Source organism: Castanea sativa, chromosome 1 (genome assembly GCF_040712315.1).
Source record: "Castanea sativa cultivar Marrone di Chiusa Pesio chromosome 1, ASM4071231v1".
NCBI classification, from domain to species: Eukaryota; Viridiplantae; Streptophyta; class Magnoliopsida; order Fagales; family Fagaceae; genus Castanea; species Castanea sativa.
The window spans coordinates 23,772,556-23,793,955 of NC_134013.1; the positions used below are offsets into that span (position 1 = coordinate 23,772,556).

At 35.2% G+C, this 21,400-nt stretch overlaps 1 protein-coding gene across 1 annotated transcript; it reads left to right on the forward strand.

Annotated features, from left to right (window-relative positions):
• The first annotated feature begins 10,310 nt into the window (after positions 1–10,310).
• Positions 10,311–12,206, forward strand: LOC142623239 (zinc finger BED domain-containing protein RICESLEEPER 1-like). Its single transcript, XM_075796636.1, has one exon. It carries the CDS (start codon positions 10,311–10,313, stop codon positions 12,204–12,206), a length of 1,896 nt encoding a protein of 631 aa, XP_075652751.1.
• The last annotated feature ends 9,194 nt before the right edge of the window (positions 12,207–21,400 follow it).

A 21,400-nucleotide genomic window follows, 5' to 3' on the forward strand; every position in this document is an offset into this window, starting at 1 on the left:
GCTTCAGTTTAATAGTAAAGTTTTCAGAAGGTACTGTTGTGATTTGGGTATTAGGAATAGGTATTCAACTCCGGCCTATCCACAGGGGAATGGGCAAGCCAAGGCTGTTAATAAGGTTATAGTGAATGGGCTTAAGAAGAGGTTGGATGATGCAAAGGGTAAATGGGTGGAAAAATTACCACATGTCCTTTGGACATATTGGACTACCCCTCGTCGGTTAACAGGGGAAACACCCTTTTTGATGGATTATGGGTCTGAGGTTGTGATCCCCCTAGAGACTGGATTTCCAATGCTGAGGACAAGCTTGTTCACTCCAGACAACAATGATAACCTATTAGAAGAAAGCTTGGATTTGATTGAGGAGGGAAGAGAAACTGACATGGTTCAACTGGTATATTATCAACAGAAGCTCAAACAGGAGTATGACACAAATGTGAGGCTAAGGCCATTAGCACTTGGAGACTTGGTACTTAGAAAAGTTGTGGGCACTACGAAGAATCCTTTTTGAGGAAAGTTAGGACCCAATTGGGAAGGACCATATCGCATCACTACAGTAGCTGGTATAGGGGCTTATTTTCTAGAAGATCTAGATGAAAATGTTGTACCACGCCCATGGAATATAAATAATCTATGAAGGTATTACTATTAATGAAAGGCAATTCTCTCACATTTGTGTTTAAAATATTATGTTTTGTGCTCAACATTTGTTTAAGTATTAAATAGAACATTGGTCATGCTTGGCTCCTCGGACCACATACCTTGGATAAATTAATACTCTTCATTATTTATTTAAGTGTTAAACAGAATCTTGGTTATGCCTGGTTCCTCGGACCACATGTCTTGGGTAAATTAGCACTGCTCAGCATTTGTTTAAGTATTAAACAGAACCTTGGTCATGCTCGGCTCCTCGGACTACATATCTTGGGTAAATTAATACTCTTCATTATTTGTTTGAGTGTTAAACAAAACCTTAGTTATGCCTGATTCCTCGGACCCATGCCTTGGGTAAATTAGCATTGCTCAATATTTGTTTAAGTATTAAACATAACCTTGGTCATGCTTGGCTCCTCGGACCACATACATTGGGTAAATTAATACTCCTTAATATGTACCTAAATATTAAACAGAACCTTGGTCATGCTTGGCTCTTTAGATCACATACCTTGGGTAAATTAATACTCTTCATTATTTGTTTAAGTGTTAAACATAACCATGGTTATGTCTGGTTCCTCGGACCACCTGCCTTGGGTAAATTAACATTTCTTTGGTTATATGAATACTAAACAGAACATCGGCCATGGTTGGTTCCTTGAATCATATGCCTTGGGTAAATTAGTAGCCAACCTAGCTATGGTGGATAGCCAAGACTCTCATGATAATAACTTAATTGAAAGGACACCCCTGAGCATCACTTAAAATATATGCAAGTATATCCATGATCCATTTGTGATTAGATTGACACCTACAACCACTTAGATCTACTGTTAAGTGGAAGGTTATGTGGAGCCCTGAATAGATAGATGCTTCACCATTATTTGAAGTTAAAAGGAGAATCTAGCAGCATACATGGTCCTTTGAGTTACTTATTTCAGATACTTAAGGTATGTCTTGAAGTTAAATTACAATTTGTTGAACATTACGGCTAAGAAAGATTAGCCCGATGTATTGCCATTTGCAAGAAATGTAACAGCTAGGTAACCATTTGCATAAGTGATTGTTAGAGTTAAGAGGGTAAATATATTTCGAAGTAGATTATGCTTATGTCGGTTAAGCATTGAAGGGAAGAGACATCATATTTAACTTTACACAAACACATTGAAATATAAAAGAGTTTAATATTTTTCATTAAATTGAGCCTTGAAAAAGGCAAGGCGAATACATTTTAAGAAAGATAAATAACACACTGAATAGAAAGAATAGTACACTTGTAAAAAAAAAAGCCTATTTTAAGAGCTACTTAATCTTGAGAATGAGGTTGTCTTTTGTTGTGGCCTTGGTGGATTTGGCAGGTGCTGATGCTGAAGATGCTAAACCTTTACCCTTGGAATCCTTTTTGGCAAGAATGGGGAATGTTGCCAGAACAAGTTATTGGCTTTGGGAGACCACCATTTCCTCAGAGGAATCCTTGGGGGCAGCTGGAGGCTTTGTGGTTTTAGGGGCTGCCTTTTTGGCTACTTCCTTCTCCTTTTCAGCTGCATCTGCTTGTTCTGCCCTTTTAGGGAGACTATTGGGAGAAGGAAGATCCTCGACGGGTATTTCCAGGCTAAGGCTTGGAACTTTGGGGGCAGTATTGACCTCGGAGCTTGAAGAGCCTGAAGCTTGGATGGCTGGAGGGTAGTAGACATTCTCTGCTCTCCTTAGGAAAAATGAGACTTCCACTCCAGCTTGATTAAGGGCCTTATTCCATACTTAAAGGCAGTAAGTCCTACAAACCCCAGCAACCTCAGCCCTAAGGGCCTCCTCGGTCTCCATCACCCCGATATCATACCCTTCCTACTTGGCTTTTTCTGCAGCCTTCTTTGCCTCCTCTAGCTTCTTCTTCAAAATCCTCATTTGCTCCCTAGCTGTAGTTAACTGATCTTCAATTTGACAAAGCTGCTTACGCTGACTCTTCGCCTGCCTTTTGGCCCCTTGTAGAGTAGCTTCAGCGCTCTTCTTTTCCTTGTCAACCTCGGTCAATTTTGTGTTCAGATCCTAGATCCTTTTCTTGGCTAGGGTAAAGGCATCCACAGCTGCAATGCGCCTTGCCTCTTCATCTTTCATCTGCTTGTGGGAATTGGTCACCAATTCCTTGGCCATGTACGCAGCTTGAATAGCCTTTAAAAAAAAAACAACAATGAAATGATGAGAGAAAGCAGTAGGAATACTAAAACAAACAAAAAAAAAAGAAAGGGGGAGGGGAACACTTACCATCGCAAGGTCTCTCTTTAAGGTAAGAAACACCTTGTGTTTCTTCATGGTCCTTAGGTCGGCCATGTCATCAGGCAGTAGCAAGAGCTGCTCCAAAGCGTCTGTTACGTACCCAGGTTTTCCTTGTTGGAAAACCCTGATGGAAGAATCCATAGGGAGAGGAGATCCGTTAAACACTAGAGGGGGTTCTAGGCTGGAACCTTAGTGCAACGATCACACCCCCTCTCCGTAATGGGCCCTTCGTTCGAGGACCTCTTCTGAGCAGTCCTATCCAGTTTGGCCCCTTTCTAGAGCTTAGCTTCTTTGGAAGAAACGCCCCTTCCTTCCTCCACCACATCTTTGCCTTTTGGATCCCATTTTCTCTTTTTGTCTTCAGAATCAGGTTGGGAAGTGTGGGTAGAAAGAAGGGTAAGAGGTTTAGTTTGGGCGGCCACCTCGGGCCTAGTGCCCTCTGTAGTGGACTCTATGAGTTGAAAAAGGCTTGTCTTAAGTTTGCGTTGGAGTACCATTGCATCAGGTACACTTGGAGCTTCTTGGGTGCAGCTTACTTGGGCTAGAGGAAGGTGGCTAATGTCACCAATTGGGGCTAGAGGAAGGTGGCTAATGTCACCAGTGAGGCTGGTTAAAAACCTCAAAGGAGTTACTCAGAGTCTAACACTTCAACTATTCTTACTGCTTCCTCGGGGGCTAGTTGAGAAGAAGTTACTCCTTCTTCAGTGGTACATTTGGGAAGGCAATTCCACTTGTAGAACACTTCCTAGAGCAGGGTCAACAATGAAGCCGGGTACTGCGATGTTAATTTGATGTAGGGTCTTTCGCCTTTATCACGCACTTGGGCGCCTAGAAGCTGGACGAGATGGGGTCGTAGCCTAGGATGAGGTGGGCCTCTCTTAGTTGTCCGTCAGTATGGACGAAAATCTTGGATTGAAATATTTTTGTTAGGTTGGGCTCATTGACAAGGTTCAAGTTCGGGATGGCAGAGTACTTATATGCAAATTGGCCAAAATTAAAAACACAGTTAGAAAAAAATGTTAGTAAGATAGGAGTAAATTTATAAGCAAAAATAGAGGAGGTGAATGCAGAAAATGTTAGTAAGAGAAGAGGGCATTATTAAGTTAATAACCCTAGATCTAAGCACCCCACCTGGTGTCTCATCTCGTGTTGGGCAACGAAGTCCATCATGCCACTTTCTTGAGATGATTAAGAACTCTTTGTCCATACCTTTAATGGACTTAGGTAGACATGATATGAGTCTGACCGCGGGGACTCTAGTCTTTAGGTAGTACCCTTGACCTATTAGCTTGTGACGATTGTAAACCCAGTTAACATCGTGGTGGGTAAGGTTTACACTCATCCTTTCATTGAGGGCATCTACACTACCTAGAATCCTAAACATGTAAGGGGCGCACTAGGTAGGAGAAAGCCTATGGGCAATGAGGTAGTCCCTAGTCACTCTACTCATGGGGATTCTCATCCTTCCCTCTATGAAGGCAGTCATAGGGATTACCACTTCTCCCTCTTGCCTCAACGTGTGCCAATCCCCCTAGCGGCAATACTTAATGGAAACCCTAGGAGGAATACGATAGCGAGCCTTAAAGCTCTTTATACCCTCAGAGGTGTCTACTAGATGAGTAAATCTACCCATTTGAAAGAAGGTTCAAGGTATTAGGAAGATGAGATGAAATTAGAAAGGCCAAGGAGAAAAATGTTCTAAATTTAAAGAAAGAAAGGCTAAAGGTAACTTACGGAAAAGAAGAAGAGGTCCTCGGACTAGTTCTGGAGAGTTGAAGATGCAAAAAGTAAAACGACTATAGGATTCCCATCACACCGTAGAACGTGGGGAACATGGTGCCGTAAGAAATAAATGCGTACGCGCCCTGGATGCTGAAGCATCAAGAGTGTGCTTTTAGGGAGTTGAAAAGACACCTGCACAGAACGAGATGACGTAAGGGTAGAGTAGAATAATTGCTGAAATATCGAAATCCCCCTTTTTTCTCGAATAGCAAAAGAGTGAAATTTCGAGGGGCTATTGTAGCGATAAAGGGCCTAGAATAGGGGTGTCCAAGGATATTAAGTCGTCCGAGGATAGGTGGACATTAGCGAGGACGTACAAATTAGTAAGTTATAGAGGAAGTCTAGTCGTAAAGGAGTGAGAATGAAGTCTGAGGAGAAATATATCCTCAGCTAAGCAGGTTAGGGGTCAATGATCTGACCTTTCATCAAGGACAAGACACCAGATGATTAGGTTGGCAAGGATAAGCATCAGAGGGGAATAAGACAAAGGAACGATGAGAAATATCTAAGAGGAAAGCTACTACCACTGCATTGAATGCCCTACAGCTAACTCTTTGGCCGCATTAATGTGGAGGTGATACCTGAACAGTAATCTCCAGCCTTACAGCTATTCATGAAGATTTCAGGAATGTGCTAATGGGATAAGTATCAAAGCCAGCAATCAGGTCTACACGTGGAAGGTTAAGATGAAGTGGAGGGTGAATATAAAGAAGAAAATCCTCATTGCAAGGGGATCATTAGATAATCTAGAAAGAGAGAAATCAACGTACACTCAATAACTGTAATTGTACCTAAGTCTGAGAGAAATATATATAAGAACAACCATCCTTGGACTTTGCCGATGAAGATTTTCTTTGCATTAAACTACTTATTATTGTTTTCAAGTATCATTTAGCCTACTGTGATTGCTGTCCAACACCTTGAAGTTCAGTTTCTAACCCATTCTCTATAAATTCATTGTTTTGGGCTTTCCAAGTAAAACATGCCCTTACAGGTAACAACATAAAATGACACAATTTGTATTATAACTGTCTACATGGTAGACTGTGAATGATAGAGAAAAAGTAATAGGTCTATGTGAAAGTGACAAATCGTTAGCCAAAGTTTGACAAGTAAGATAGTTGTGGCAAAAATTATGACAATTTATATGGTACTAGTACTACATAATACTAGTTCAACATGTCGTTAGATTTATAAGTTCGGTTAATGTTTAATATGTGTCCTTAAAGCATTTGTTAATAGACCAATTTAGAAAAAAATTTATACCACTTTTATAAAAAATTCATTACTTTTTTTTCCATAAAAATATTTCATAAATCAATGTGGATATATTCAACTATTTTTTATTCAACATTAATGTTTTTTGAAAAATGGTTCATCTTCCAGAGAGCATTTTATGGAAAAATATCTCATTTTCCAATATTTCGTAACAATCTTCAAAATGAGCTAGAAAATGTTTTTTGTTGTTTTGTATGCACAAATTTTTATAATATTTCTTTTATAATTTAAAACATGTATAACATGTATATTGTGTAAACCCACCTAATGTAATATATATATATCAACTATACATCTCATAATTTGAAATAACCATAAGCTCCATTTTAAATAGTTCAAAATGCCCACATAGGCTAAATAGTTTAACTAGAAAAATAATATAGTACAAATAGTTTGATTAATCCAAAAACACCAAATTGTTATATAACTATGGTCTGTGAGGGGAAAAATATAAAAACCTTATCAGAGAATGGTGTTACAGAGGAGAAGAGAAAAGGGAGAAAAAAAGAGAAGAGAGACGAATAAAGAGAGAAATCTATAGGAAGAGAAGAGACTAGAGGGGGTGACATAAAGGGTGTGAGAAGGGAGAAAAATAAAAGGAAAGAGAAGAAGTACAAGTGCTTACTATGAGAAAGACTAAAGGCGCGAAAGAAAATATTATTTCCCAAGCCAAAATAATGTCAATAAGAGTTATGCGTTGCGTGAGAGAGAGTGTTTTCCTTTTTTTTTTTTTTTTGGAAAACAACCTATAGAAATTAAAAGTGATTTTTATTAGGATTTTTCGTTAACTAAAGATAGTTTTTCTGTTAACCAATTTTTTTTAATGCTACTTGATGATGTTTGAAAAACCAGTAGGCCGAATGCTTCGGGCTTCAATGGCGATTAAAAGACCTGAAAAGAAAGAAGTGAATTGTCAAAGGTGACTGGGGTGAACCGACCAAGGACCCTCCGGCGATTAAGTCAGTTCTCTCTCTTGAACTCAAGTATTCTAAGTGTATGAATAGTGAAAATGTACCTTGGGCTGATGGGATTAGGTCCCTTTTTATATTGAGTTCTTGAGTGGGTCTACTTGTTGGGCTTCATTACCATCGTGGGAGATGTATGGGCTTAGTGGGGGGAGTTAGAGTGGATTTCGGGAAACTAACCCCCATGTCTTGGAATAGTAGAACATGATTCGATTACTTTGTATTTGTAGGAAATTCTCTAAAATTTTGCTAAGTGTTGAGCGGTCGTCCATATATTCTTATAATATGGACGACCAAATTACCTTGGACGACCACTAAGCCTTTGGATGTAGCCTATTCATTTCTTGTGACATTTTCCACTTGATTTCCTTTCTCATGAATTGACTTGGACGTGGTCTAGTCATGGACGACCACATGGACGAAATAAGCTTGATACAACTCATCATCACTACCAAACACTGGAAAATGTGGAAAACTTCATTACAAAAGGTTTTCCAGCAAAACAAACTGGTTTATTTTATCTAAATATTTTAATTGATTGGAAAGTTAAATGTTTTAGTAAGATTATGTATCATGAAAAAGAAAGTTTAATGATATAATTTGGGAGACCATAAATTCCAAATACTAAAGTATCTTCACACATACACATAAAGCTTCGCCACTGGATATGCCAATGCCACATGTCAACCCTAGTAATTGCCGCACCAACCCTAGGTGCCACATCCCCCATGCTATGTCAACATCAAATCTAACCGGACCTTGACTTAATTCCGACCTTGACTTGGCCCAACCTAATCTAACATGTTTTAACTTGACTCGAAAACACGATCCAAATTGCAGCCCAAACTGAGATTCTGGAAAGCACTCTAACTTGATTGATTCATTGACTGGGATTTGACTTTGACCGAAGTGTTAAGTTTCACTGTCCGTGTTAGGGCTGTCTAGTGACTCGTGATATCTGACCCGCCCGACCATACCTGCCTAACCCAATCCACGGGTGAATCCGAGTGCATCTATGGGTCGGTCACGAATGCTGCTTTAAAAGGAACCGATTATTCGGTTCGGGTTTTGGGTTACACACTAAAAAATCCGAATAACCCGACCCGACTGAATATTTGGTAAAATAAACTCAAACCACCAGTCTCCACTCAGCCTTAAGTACTCACATCATGTAAGTAAAGTCACATCATGAGCTTTAGTTAATGGGTAACGTGTAGTGGAGAGGAAACCTGATCAACTTTTTGGGCACAAGTTCCCAATTTTAAATTCGGCCGTTTAAATCAATTTAGGTTTCAAATCAACGGTTATGATTAAACTCTACAGCCCTAGCACAACACAGACAGAAACATCATATCACCTTAACTTTACAGCCTTAACAATTACAAATCAACGGTTAAAATTAAACTAATATTACAATCTAACGGTCACAATTAAAAGTAAAATATTTGATTAGATATCTCAATGACTCTCAATCTTAATCTTATATCCCAACGGCTTCAAGTCTCACATGGAATCTCTCTTTCACTCTTCATCGAATCAGGTTGATCAACGACCTAAAATCTCTCTTCAGTCTTCACCTAATTAGGATCACCAAATCCACGACCTCAGCTCAAACCTCACTCTCTCTATCTCAATCTCATTCCCATATCTCTTAGACTCTCACTCTAAGATAGACTCAAACGTTCTCTCTCTCTCTCTCTCTCTCTCTCTCAAATCCTCAAATCTCTTACCAAATCCTCAAGTCTCACATAGACGCTCTCTATCTCTCTAATCTCTGCAGTCTTCACCAATTTCATACGAAATCTCAAATCTTCATCCCTCTTCAATCTTCAATTCTTCACTCTTTAAAAGCTTTGATCTTCACCAATGGACAGACCACACTCTCAAACTCTCAGTTCTCACTTTGCCACCTAGCTGCCGCTGCCGCTGCCGCCAGCCACTTCTCTCTCTAATCTCTCTCAAACTCGTAGTTCTCACTTTGCCTCTCTCTTTGAAGTCACTAGTTGCAAGGTACCCAAAAAGCAATCTGCTTTTTCAATTTTCATTTGATTTTATCATCTAGCTTTTCTTTGGTTTTTGTTGTTGCTAAGTTTTTTGTTCAATCTGGGTCTCGTTTAATTTTCATTTTTTTGGGGTTTAATTATTATTTATTTATGTCTAGCATACTTAAGAATTTTCCAGAAACTAAATTTTTACCAAGCCGTGTATTATTTTTATTTTTTGTGGGTAAAAGTCATGTATTATTTATCAGTATATCTATGTGTGAAACCTTCAGGCACAAATTATAACAACTCTATTGAAGAGAATCTTAACTGATTCATAAGTGCTTTGCTTTGTTAATGATGGGTAATGCTAAATATGAATGAAAGATCTCTAAATTAATAAACAGATAGTGATTTTTGTTTCTCTTTGTTTTTTGTGTTCAAAGTTGGGATTTTGTTCTTTTTTTGTTAGAGACTTAGATTTGATGCATGTAACTTAAGCTATTGTGGATATGTTCAATGTTTCTGCTTTCATTATTTTGTAAAATTTATACTGTTAAAAATCAAATAAACTCCCAAGTTTTATAATTTGAAACACTAACTAAAAAAAAATTGAAACCCTAACCATTTTACTTTTTTTGTTATTTGTTTGATTAATTTTGTTCATATTTTAATTTTACTCAGGAATTGAAAGTTGTCCAAGTGGGGTTTTCAGTCTTCAAATTCAAAACTCCAGCACCCCTGGTTTCTTTAAGGTATGATTTTTGTTTCCCTTTGTGTTTTGTGTTAAAAGTTGGAATTTTGTTCTTTTTTTGTTAGAGTTGATAAATAACTTATGCTATTGTGGTGGTGGTAGTTGTTGTTTTGCTGTCTTTGTTTAATAAATTTGAGCACCAATGTTTCTGCTTTTATTATTTATTGAAATTTCAAGCATCATTTTGAGCACCGATCTGGGTTCTGTTTAGTTTTATGTAGGATACTGTTTTATGTTTAATGTTAGAGTTTTATGTTTTATGTAGAATATTGTTATTTGGATTCAAGCATCATAGATTTTCCTTTTTGGTTTGTTTGCTTATTATTATTAATTGTTGTTGTTCTAGTTTGCTAATTTCTATATTTGATTTTTTTAGGTCATGGATTCCTCCACTACACAAGCTGGTGATTCTACCGCTACACAAGTTGATGGTTCTACCACTACACAAGTTAATGGTTCTACTGTCACCCAAGCTAATGGTGCTATTGCCACTCAAGAGGTTGCTGTTGCAACCCAAGCTGAAGTTACTGATGGTGAGTTGCCCCCAGTTCCACCTAGCGTAGTGAGTAAGACTGGTACTGGTAATGGTAGGAAAAAGTCTTTAACTTGGAATCATTTTGAAAAGTAATGGTAGATGAGAGTGTCACTATGGTTGTATGTAATTATTATAAAAAATCATATCATGCTGATAGTAAGAGTTGTGGTACTAGTAATTTGTTAGTTCATGTCACAATCTGTCCCAAGAACCTTAATAGAGAAGATAAAGGGCAGAAAACCTTAGCTTTTGAACCCAAAAATGATAGAGATGAAGGGTTCAAACTTGTGTCAATAACTTTTTTTGTTGAGGCTTCTAGAAAGGCACTAGCTGAAATGATTGTAATTGATGAGTTGCCTTTTAGGTGTGTTGCGGGGTATGGGTTCAAGAAATATGTAACTACCTTACAACCTAAGCTCCGTCTAAAGGATATTCTATCTCATCAAACTGTGGCTAAAGCTGTGATTGGAATTTATAATAGTGAGAGAGAGAAGCTAAGGAAATCCTTAAAGGGCTGTAGGGTGTGTCTTACTACGGACACATGGACTTTTATACAAAATTTGAATTATATATGTCTCACATGTCCCTTTATTGATGATGCTTGGAAGTTGCATAAGAGAATTTTAAATTTTTGTCAAGTTGAAGATCATAAGGGGGAGACTATAGGTAGAAAGATTGAGATGTCTTTATGTAAGTGGGGTATTGATGGCATATTCACTTTAACAGTGGATAATGCTAACTCCAATTTAACCACAATTAAATTTTTGCAAAGGGTAACAAAAGATTGGAATGAGACAATTTTAAAAAATGAGTTCATGCACATGAGATGTGCCCATATCCTAAATCTCATTGTTGGGGAAGGTTTGAAAGAAATTGATGCATCTGTTGCTAGGGTGCGTGAAGCTGTGAGGTATGTGAAGTCCTCGCTTAATAGAAATCAAACGTTTAGGAATTTTATAGAGAGGTTAGGTATGGAGTCCAAGAGTCTTATTTGTCTAGATGTACCTACTAGGTGGAACTCAATTTACCTTATATTAGAAACTGCTAAAAAATTCGAGAAAGTATTCCTTAGGATGGACTTTGAAGATGATGGTTATTCATCATACTTTAGGAAAAATGAAGATAGTGGTGGTTTGGGATCTCTTTGTATGAGTGATTTCCAAAATTGTAGGGCATTTATGACTTTCTTGAGGCTTTTTTACAATGCAACAAAAAAGTTCTCCGGCTCTTTGTATGCTACCACAAATACCTTTTTTGATAAGATCTTTGTTATTCAGGAAAATATTTCTCATTTTGTTAAATCCCAAAACACCCTCTTGAAAAACACAGCCACAAACATGCAAACTAAATTTGAGAAGTATTGGGGCGAAGGTGATAAAAGTAATCCTCTTTTGTATGTGGTTGTGGTTCTTGATCCACGAAAAAAATTGAGATTTTTGAAGTTTTCTTTTTCTGAAATTTATGGGAATGACGTGGGGAAAGAGAAGGTTGATAAGGTGAAAGATCTTTTGATGAAGTTGTATACTTTTTACTGTTCTGTTAATTCCTCAAATGTGCAAGAACCAAGTGAGAATGAGAGGACACAAATGGTAGGTGATGCTAGTTATCCATTTGTGATGGTTCACTCTCGATATGAGCTTTTCTTAGAAGCTGAGCAATCTGTAGGTTGTAGTAATGAGGTTGGAAAGTATTTGGTTGAAAATTGTGATAGTAGAAGAGATGTGAATTTTGAGGTATTGTGGTGGTGGAAGGATAATTCTAGTAGGTACCCAATGTTGTCTAAAGTGGCTAAGGATGAGCTAGCTGTACTAGTTTCGACTGTTGCATCTGAGTCAGCATTTAGCACCAGAGGCCGCATTGTTGATCCATTTCGAAATTCTCTCTCTCCTTTCATGGTTCAAAACCTTGTATGTGTACAAAATTGGCTTCAAGCCACAGTACCAAATTCTAGCTCAGGCAAACGACCCTTAATTAGTGTTGAAAATTGATAACTGACTTGATATGTTACTGCCTTTGGCCTCTTACTGTTATAAACTTGCTGCCCTTTATATTGGTCTTGTATTTGGTAGTAATGTATTATTTGTTAAATATTTTTTTGTCTTTTGTAGGCGGAATCATTTATTTTGTAAAGGAGGCAGCCTTTTGGGAACATTTTGAAAACTTTTTTGTAAATTGCTTTTCTAACAATACTAGTCTTAATGCTTATAGAAAAGAAATCCTATGAATCATATAGGTTTTCTTTTCTATTAGTTATAAGCTTGAGTATTTGTCATTTAATTCTTGGGAAAAGCTTTTTTTTTTTTGGAAATACTTGTGGTATTTTATAATTGTAATTAATTATATTGTTGGAAACATTGTATAGCCAGCAAGGTTACTGCCTTCTTGTGATTTACTGCCTTATAAACTTCCAATAATCTAATTTCCTTCTCAACCTATATGACTTACCTATTATATATCCATTTATATATATATAGATGGAAGTATTGCAATATAAATTTATAGCTTATGCTTGCTGTGGTTGGCTTATTTGTTGTTGGAAATACTACTTCTTGTGTGGTTATTGGAAATACACATGTTTTGTGTATTGTTTTGCTATTTTGTCTAGGTTATTTGTTGTGTTAATTTTTGAGTAGTCAATGTGGTTGTTTAACAAGTCACAGGGGATGAAAATAGGAAGTTTTCTAGATAGTCAATGTGGCTTTTTGAGGTATTTTTTCAAGGAAGTTTTTGTTCTGAAGGGCCAATATATTTATAAGTGAAGTAGCTTAATTTAAGTTTACTTGAAGGCCCATTTAAAAAAAAAAAAAAAAGAGGAAAACGGAGGCCCAATCTGTTTTATATGGAAAGTTCAAAAAATATGACACCCAAATAATTTTTAAAACTGCCAAACTCCTTAATTTGGGCTAAAAGGGCTAAAAGAATTGAACCAAAAAAAAAATTCATAGAAGTCCAAAAACTAGGCCCATTAATGGCCCAAACTTGCCTAACCAACAACTCTGACCCACCCATCTGGTGGCCCGAAGCACTGGATCCGACCAGACTAGTCGGTCGAATACGGGTCTAAGATCCAACCACTCGACACAAACGAGTCGAGTTCGGTTCAGGCCCAAACTCGAACCGGCCCGACTCGTGGACAGACCTAGTCCGTGTGCATTTTAACTGTTTTCTCCCATGCTAAGTTCATATTTTCAATTTATTTTTGCATTTGAGATTCAATTATGGTTCAAATCCCATCTATGTGACCCTTTATGGGAACAATTATTTTCATTGAGCTCAAGCTATGTGCAGTTTCCTCAAAGGTTCCAAATTGTGGCTTTTATATCACTAGATCAAAGGTTGCAAACTGTGGCTTTTATATCACTAGAGAACGCAGGCCTAGCTAGAAAGAAGAAAAGTCCAATGATGCCTATGATCTTCCCAAGGGCGGCTTGATGCATTTGGGGGTCTAAAGCGAAAACTGAAATTGAGACATTTTATATATATTTAAATATGACTTAAACAAATTAAATATCACTTAAACTCTATTATCTTATTTTAAATGCAAAATTATGACTAATTAACATAAACTATGTAGAATTTTTTTTTTTAGAAAGTCTATAGACACAAAAAATTTTACAAGACTTTTCACACATGTTGATGTGGTAAATTGATAGTGGTAAGTAAAAAAGTGATGTTAATGGTGGACCAAGGTGAGAACTGGTAAAAGTTTGCCAACTCAACTATTGTGAAAAATGTTGTGAATTTTTTTTTGTGTATTGCACTTTTCTTTTCTTTTTTTTTTCTTTTGAGAAATGCTACATTCATAATATTTTCTCAATAAATCCTAGATGTTAAGTTGTAATTAGTTCTAATTTGAACCCACCATTAAAATTATTTTTTGCCATCAACAACAGTCTGTAACAACCTACTATTTAGGATTTGTTGTAAAAATATTGTGGACGTAGCATTTCTTTATCTTTTTTTTTTTCTTGTTTTTCATTTGATAAAAAAATTATTTTATTTATTGGCTAATGTGGGGAGATGAATGAAAGCTCGGCCGAGGACCAAAGCCCAAGAAACTAACTTGAGGGATGGGCTCGGCCCAAAGTATGGTGATAAGTAAAATAGCTTGCTAAGCAGAGATAAGCCATCTGGGCCTACCACTGTGGAGATCCATAGTGACTTCCTTTCCTAAGGCCCATAACCGAGGTAATAGATAGAGCCTTCTCCTCGAGATAGTGAAGGGATCTTGGATAACACCTCCCTTCTCCGATTGAGATCCTCCACCTTCCAAGCTTACCTCGAGAGACACGACATATAAAATGCAGAACCCAATGAAGCAATCTCCTCCACATTAAGTAATGAGAGCCCTCACCTAATGTCAGCCACATTAAATGCTGCATGACTAGCCTAAACAGTGGAAGCACCCTCAATAGTCCTCCCTCATGATCAAAAGATGGCATTACAGAGGATTGATGGGACAAGTATCCCCCAAATCTAGCTGGGGGCAAGCCAGCTGGAGGAGGAGGGGATGCGGGAAAAGGGCTATAAAAGGAGGAGAGGGACAACAGAGAAGGTGGTTCAGAAAATCAGAGAGAGAAAATTTAGACAAGAACAAGAGAGAGAAAATAAACTAGTGAGATTGTTATCTTATGTTTTTAACCTTTAAATCCCTTCCATGTACCTTGGGAACCTTGTTCCAACATATATGAAAGCTTGATTTAGTTCTTTTTTTGTTTTAACTTATCGCTTAAACCTTCCATTGTGGATTTTTTTTTTCAATCTTTTAGAAATTAATTGTGTAGATCAATTATCATCATCATTGTTCTTATGTTAGTTGCTTTTGACATCCACAACTAATATTTGGGTTTATTTAATACTATTAATCTATTACAATGAAATAAATAACACTATTGATTAAAATTTTAGGGTCTTTTTTATACTTGGGGACTTAGGCGACTGTATTTGCTTACAGTGTAAAGCCGACACTAGATCTTCCTCTAGAAGATTAGGATAGAGGCAACCATCAAGTCATCACTTAGCTTTGCAACACCTCCACTCATTTGGCGTTCGTTTGAGAGTTCATAAAGGAATAGAATAAAATGAAATGTATTTAAGTAAGAGAAATGAATGGAATAGAAAATAATCTTGTTTGTTTGTTTTAAAATAAATAAATGGAAAAGTAAGGAACCATGGAAAGTAATTTTGTTTAAGATTAATATAGAGAGAAATGAATGAAATCATATTATAACAATATAAGGGTATTTTGAGAGTTTTAGTAAAAACTAATTAAAAATTAAACTTAGATAAAAGAAAAAAAATGTATGCTAACTAATTAAAACATATTTTACTAATATCATAGACAATATCTTCATATTTAGTGAGCATCTTATAAAGATAGTTTTCCACATTTTCCAGTGTTTGGTAGCATAAAAAAAAAAAAAACTGGTCAACAGAAAACAATTTTTTTTGATATAAGATATAATTTCTACTCTAGCCTAATCTAAGTGTATATATGTGTAAAACTCCTTCCTGGAGACTTGAACTCCGGCCCTTGCCCCTCACAGTCCACAAGCATTATACCTGTGGAATGACCATCGCACCAAGGGTGTGCGGTGGTACAGAAAACAATTTTTAGTCAACGGAAAACCTTAATAAAAATAAGACTTATTTTCTATAGGTTATTTTCCAAAAATTTTGTTTGGAAAACAATCTCTCTTTCACTCGTTACATTTCCTATAAATATTATATTTTTCTGTAGTCACGGGAAACATAATATGTTGGCGCATTCTCTCTCTCACAATAAGCTCTCTCACTTTCTCTCTCTTCTCTTTGCTTTTTCTCTAATCATATATTCTTTACATTGAATTTCAAGCTTGATTTTTTTTTCTCTAAGAAATTTTCGGTTTGATGGATTCTAGGCAAAAGTTACTTCTTTTCGCACATAAAAGTGCAAATATATATATATATAAAATAAGGATGAAACCCATTGCTTTTTATACGCTATGTATGCAAGGGCGGCTTAATGTATGCAGGGGCCTAAGACGAAAACTGAAATTGAGGCCTCTTATATATTTAAATATGATTTAAAAAAAGAATTAAATATTACTTAAACTTTATTGTCTTGTTTTGGATGCAAAGTTACTACTAAGTAATATGAACTACATATATATTTTTTTACAAAGTCTATACACAAAAAATTTAACAAAACTTTTCACACTTGTTGATGTGGCAGATTGATAGAGGTAAATAAAAAAGTGATGTTAGTGATGGACTTAGATAAGAACTAGTAAAAGTTTTCTAATTCAACTTATGAAAAATGTTGTGAATTTTTTTGGGTATTGGTTTTTTTTTTTTTTTTTTTGAGAAGTGCTACATTCACAATATTTTCACAACAAATTTTAAGTGTTAAGTTATTACTAGTGCTAATATGAATTCATTATTGAAGTTAATTTTTTGTCATTAATAATAGCCTTCAACAACCTATCACTTAGGATTTATTGTGAAAGTGTTGTAAATATAGCATTTATCTCTTCTTTTTTTTTTCATTTGATAAAAAATATTATTTTATTTATTTGCTAATATTTGGGCTTAATTAATACTATTATAATAGTAATAATAAAATAACACTATTGGTTAAAATTTGGGAGCTTTTTTTCTCGGGGCTTTAGGGAATCCAAACATTTGGTTCTAGTATAGAGCCGACTCTATATGTATGTACGGTTCATATGTGTGTGTGTGTGTGTGTGCGCATGCGCGTGTATACATTACTATCCATATATATATATGAGCAAGGTGAGTGGTAGAGATTATGAAAATTTGACAACTAATTTTTTTGATACGTTTGACAACTAATTTTGATTGTTTCTATTGTCAAAGTTTTAGTATGAAAACCAAATTAATTCTTGGTTTTTTATTTATATTAATGACATTAGTTAGTTTACATAATACACATGTTTTAAATTATACAAGATATATTTTTTTAAAAAATTCGCATACCAAACACTAGAAAACATTTTCAAGCTCATTTTCAAGGTCATTACCAAATAACAAAAAATAAAATAGTTTTCCAGAAAATCCTCTTTGGAAAATAAACAATTTTTTAGAAAACATTAATTCTAAAACAAACAGAGCACTAGAATAAAATAACTATTTAAATAATTAATGAGCTACATGCCAAAAACACATTAAATTTACAAGGTATGGTATATAGATATATACATACATATATATATATATATATATATATATATATATATAGAGAGAGAGAGAGAGAGAGAGAGAGAGAGAGATCATCAAGGGTAACTTAATTATTGTAATTAATAATGAATATTTCACGTGACAAAACACATTAATTTTATGCATAATACATACATACATATACAAATCAATTGGCGTGAGCACAATATGTAAGTTTTATGCTATATATATATAAAATAAAAATATATATAGGTATAGAATTTTTAGTTCAAGTAGAGTTTAATTTTTTTGAAACATAGATAATAGAGTAAAAATTAAACTAAACTATCATTACATTTTTTTTTTTGTTTTGTTATTTATTTATTTTTTGTTTCTGATAGTTACAATGGAGAGAGAAAATTTAAATCATAGATATTTCCATTGAAAGCTACTAGGAGGTGATAACTAGTTAAATTATAAGGCTCTTGATACCGTAACAATTAATTAATACACTCAAAGGACATGAATTAACTAAAATGGAGTGAACTAGTTTAGACTTCCACCATATACGACTGAGTTCAACTTCGAATGAATGTGGTTTTGTTCGCACTTTTAATACTTCCTCGACATCGGTTCTTGTTATCATATACCTAGATTACAATCATTACATATCCTAGTCATTTCCAAGCAAAAGTTCATCCCTCAATAAAACAATGGACCATGCTAAAAAGTTGCTCTTCCCTTCTTATTCCTTCTTGTGTGCTTTTGGTTTACTCTGTGTTAGATCAATGGGAATAAAGAGATCCGCATATATTCTTCATATGGGTGAAGCCCACATGCCCAAAGTTTTTACTAGTCGTCATAATTGGCAATTATCCACCATTGATTCCCTCAAATTTGCAAACCCTGCCTTATTAGATAACCATCAATCCCCACCATCTTGTACGCCTACGATAATGTTCTTCATGGCTTTAGTGTTGTTTTAGCTCCAAATGAATTAGAGGCTATAAAAAAATTCCCAGGGTTAATCTTAGCTTATAATGACAAGATTGTCACATTTGAAACCACCGATACATCGAAATTCCTCTCCCTTCATGCCTTTGTTGGCCTATGGAAAACCTCAAATTTTGGCCAACATATTATCATTGGTGTCATAGATAGAGGAGTGTGGCTGTCAATGTTACTAAACTTGTTTTTAAGTGAGTTGAGAAGTAGGACTAGGGGTATACAGCCAATCCGCCAACTTGCCAAAATCGACCTAACCCAATCTAGCTCACCAGTTTGGGTCGGTTTTTAGGGCTTGGTGGGTTGGGTTGGGTTACAAATTTTTTTTTTTTATAGCGGGTTAGATTAGGTTCGGGTCATAAAATTTTAAACCTGCCTAACCCGACCCGACCCACCCATATATTTAATATATATTTAAAATAGATTATATAATTGATAAATTTTTTAAAATAACTAGCCCTTCCTATCCTATGTAAAAGCCAATTAGTTCACACAAACTCTAGTAAATTATTCTTATTGTTTAGTCATTAGTGTTGTTTGCCTTTAATGAGTTACATTGATACTTATCTTTGAGTTTTTTTAATATATTTATATTTTTTTTTGCTTAATTTAATAATAATTGTAATAAAAAAATTGTCTAACCCATGGGTTCAACCCAATCCATTGGGTTGGACTTATGTGATAGGTTAGGTTGGGTTGGGTTGGGTTGAATTTTTTTTTTAAAATCACCATGGTGGGTTGGGTCAAAGAATTTCCTTAATCTGACTCAACCCGACCCATGCGCACTCTAGTGTAGGACATTGAGTAATTTAAGACTTATTAGGTGCAATTGAGACATGAATATGAATTTCATGATGTCTTTCACGGGCGAAAATGGGCTTTTGCCCATTTCGTGCAAAAAAATTAGCGTGCTGCCCCATTTCATAAACTAATTAGGGAAATGCTCTCTTTTGAAACTCGATTTTTTCAAAATCAAGTTAAGCCCTATAGTGGCGTTATAAGGAGTCTATAGTGACGTTTTAAAGAGCCTATAGTAGCGTTTTGGAACTTGAGCTCCATGAACTCGAGTTATAGGTAAAAAAATAAAGAAAAAATTGCATGGAACTTGAGTTCCAAAATGCCACTATAGGTCCTGAAAACGTCACTATAGGCTCCTTAAAACGTCACTATAGGGCTTCATAATTTTTTTTGAAACTCGATTTTGAGAAAATCGAGTTTCAAAAGAGGGGTATTTCCCTAATTAGTATGGGAAAGAGGGCAAATTGCTAATTTTTTTGTATGAAATGGGCAAAAGCCCATTTTTGCCGCTTTTCACGTACCTTGAACAAGGAAGTCAATACCGTACTGGAGGCTGTACCGGTTTGGCCACCGGTACGATATATTTTGGATACCGGTCAATACCGGTGTACCGTTTCGGGTTTACCGCTATTTTATATATATATTATAGACACACACCAAAATCTCTAGAACCATGTTTATAAGCATATAATATTTCACTTATATTATAGTAAATATAAAAGTTTATCATAAAACATTACCTCAATTTAGAACAAATTATTCGTAGTTTTAGTCTTTAGTATCAATTAAAAGGAAAAAAAAAAACACAATATAAAAAATAGAAAGCTTAGTTGTTCATTGCATACTAAGAAAACAAATAATACTAATAAGTTAATGTAAATAAGTTACCATTATGCCCTTACAAAAATTCAAAAATTACAAAATTCAAAAAAAAAAAAAAAGCTTTTTTCTATACCGGCCGGTAATGCTCGAAATTGGCCGGTATGGCCGGTACGCGGCCGGTATTTTTTTGGTACAAAATAGAAGTGTACCGGTATTGGTGCACTGGTCGGTACGGTATGTACTGGCCGATACGGCCGGTACTGGTACGGTATCGATCACCTTGAACTTGAACATTCGTAGCATATTGACATTATTGTTTACGTCCATGGTGTCCATTGAACTTGGTAGATTGCACTTGATGCTAATATTTGTGCTTATGTTTGCATGCAATTGCAGTCTCTGACACATCTTGATATGTGTTCATAAGCAAATATCGATCCCTATTATCATTGTGAATGATTGATGATATTTAACCTTGATGAATAACAAAATCAAACAAAGTTGATGTCGCTATCATTGATATCTATAAAGCAAAAATTGAAAAAAAAAACCCATAACTTAGATACAAAGTGGCTTTAGACACAATTTGACACAAAAAAAAACCTCCACCAGACTTCCTATTTAAATTGGGTTTATTGGCTTCAATATAACAAAAAAAGGGAAAAAAATGTAAAAATAATGAAATTTTCTTAAATTTTTTTTAAGAATCATGAAATCTTCTTAAAATTATATCTTAGAAACAGGAAAAATTTCAAGATTACATACCAAAAGGGTTAAAATAACCAAATAAAAGAGTTCGTTAGTGAAATGGAAACTTACAAAAAAAAAAAAACCATAAAATAATAGAATCACTAAAGAAGATTCGAAATCGAAACTCCTTTTCAAGCAATACTTTTTCAATTGCTGAAATATATTGTGATACCAATTCTCATTTGTACCTTCCTTCAAATCAAGACTTCCACAAAAACCTCTTAATTTAATTTATAATTTTTTTTAAGAAACCAAGCTCTCCTTTTCTTTGCATGCGAATTTATAAACAAAATATATATTTTGGAAACAAATTACTTGCTTTCTGTATATTTAAGACCACAAAATGGTTCTTGGGGAAGAGTGTACGAATGGTGTTGTCCGTTCTTCATACTAGGGAACAAATGAGTTATTATTATTCTTAATTTCTTTTATATAAATATGCTAGAAATACCTGTTTTATAATAATTACTCTTGAAATTCAATAAAAATATTATATAAATTGATTTTGATAGAGACAAATTTGACCCATAAATCGCTTATTCCAAGCCGCGAAATTTTATGCAAAATGTTTTGTATTAAATTTTTTTTTTGGGTACTTTATTAAAAAAAAAAAAAACATTGCTCCAAGAATTATGATTTATGACTATAA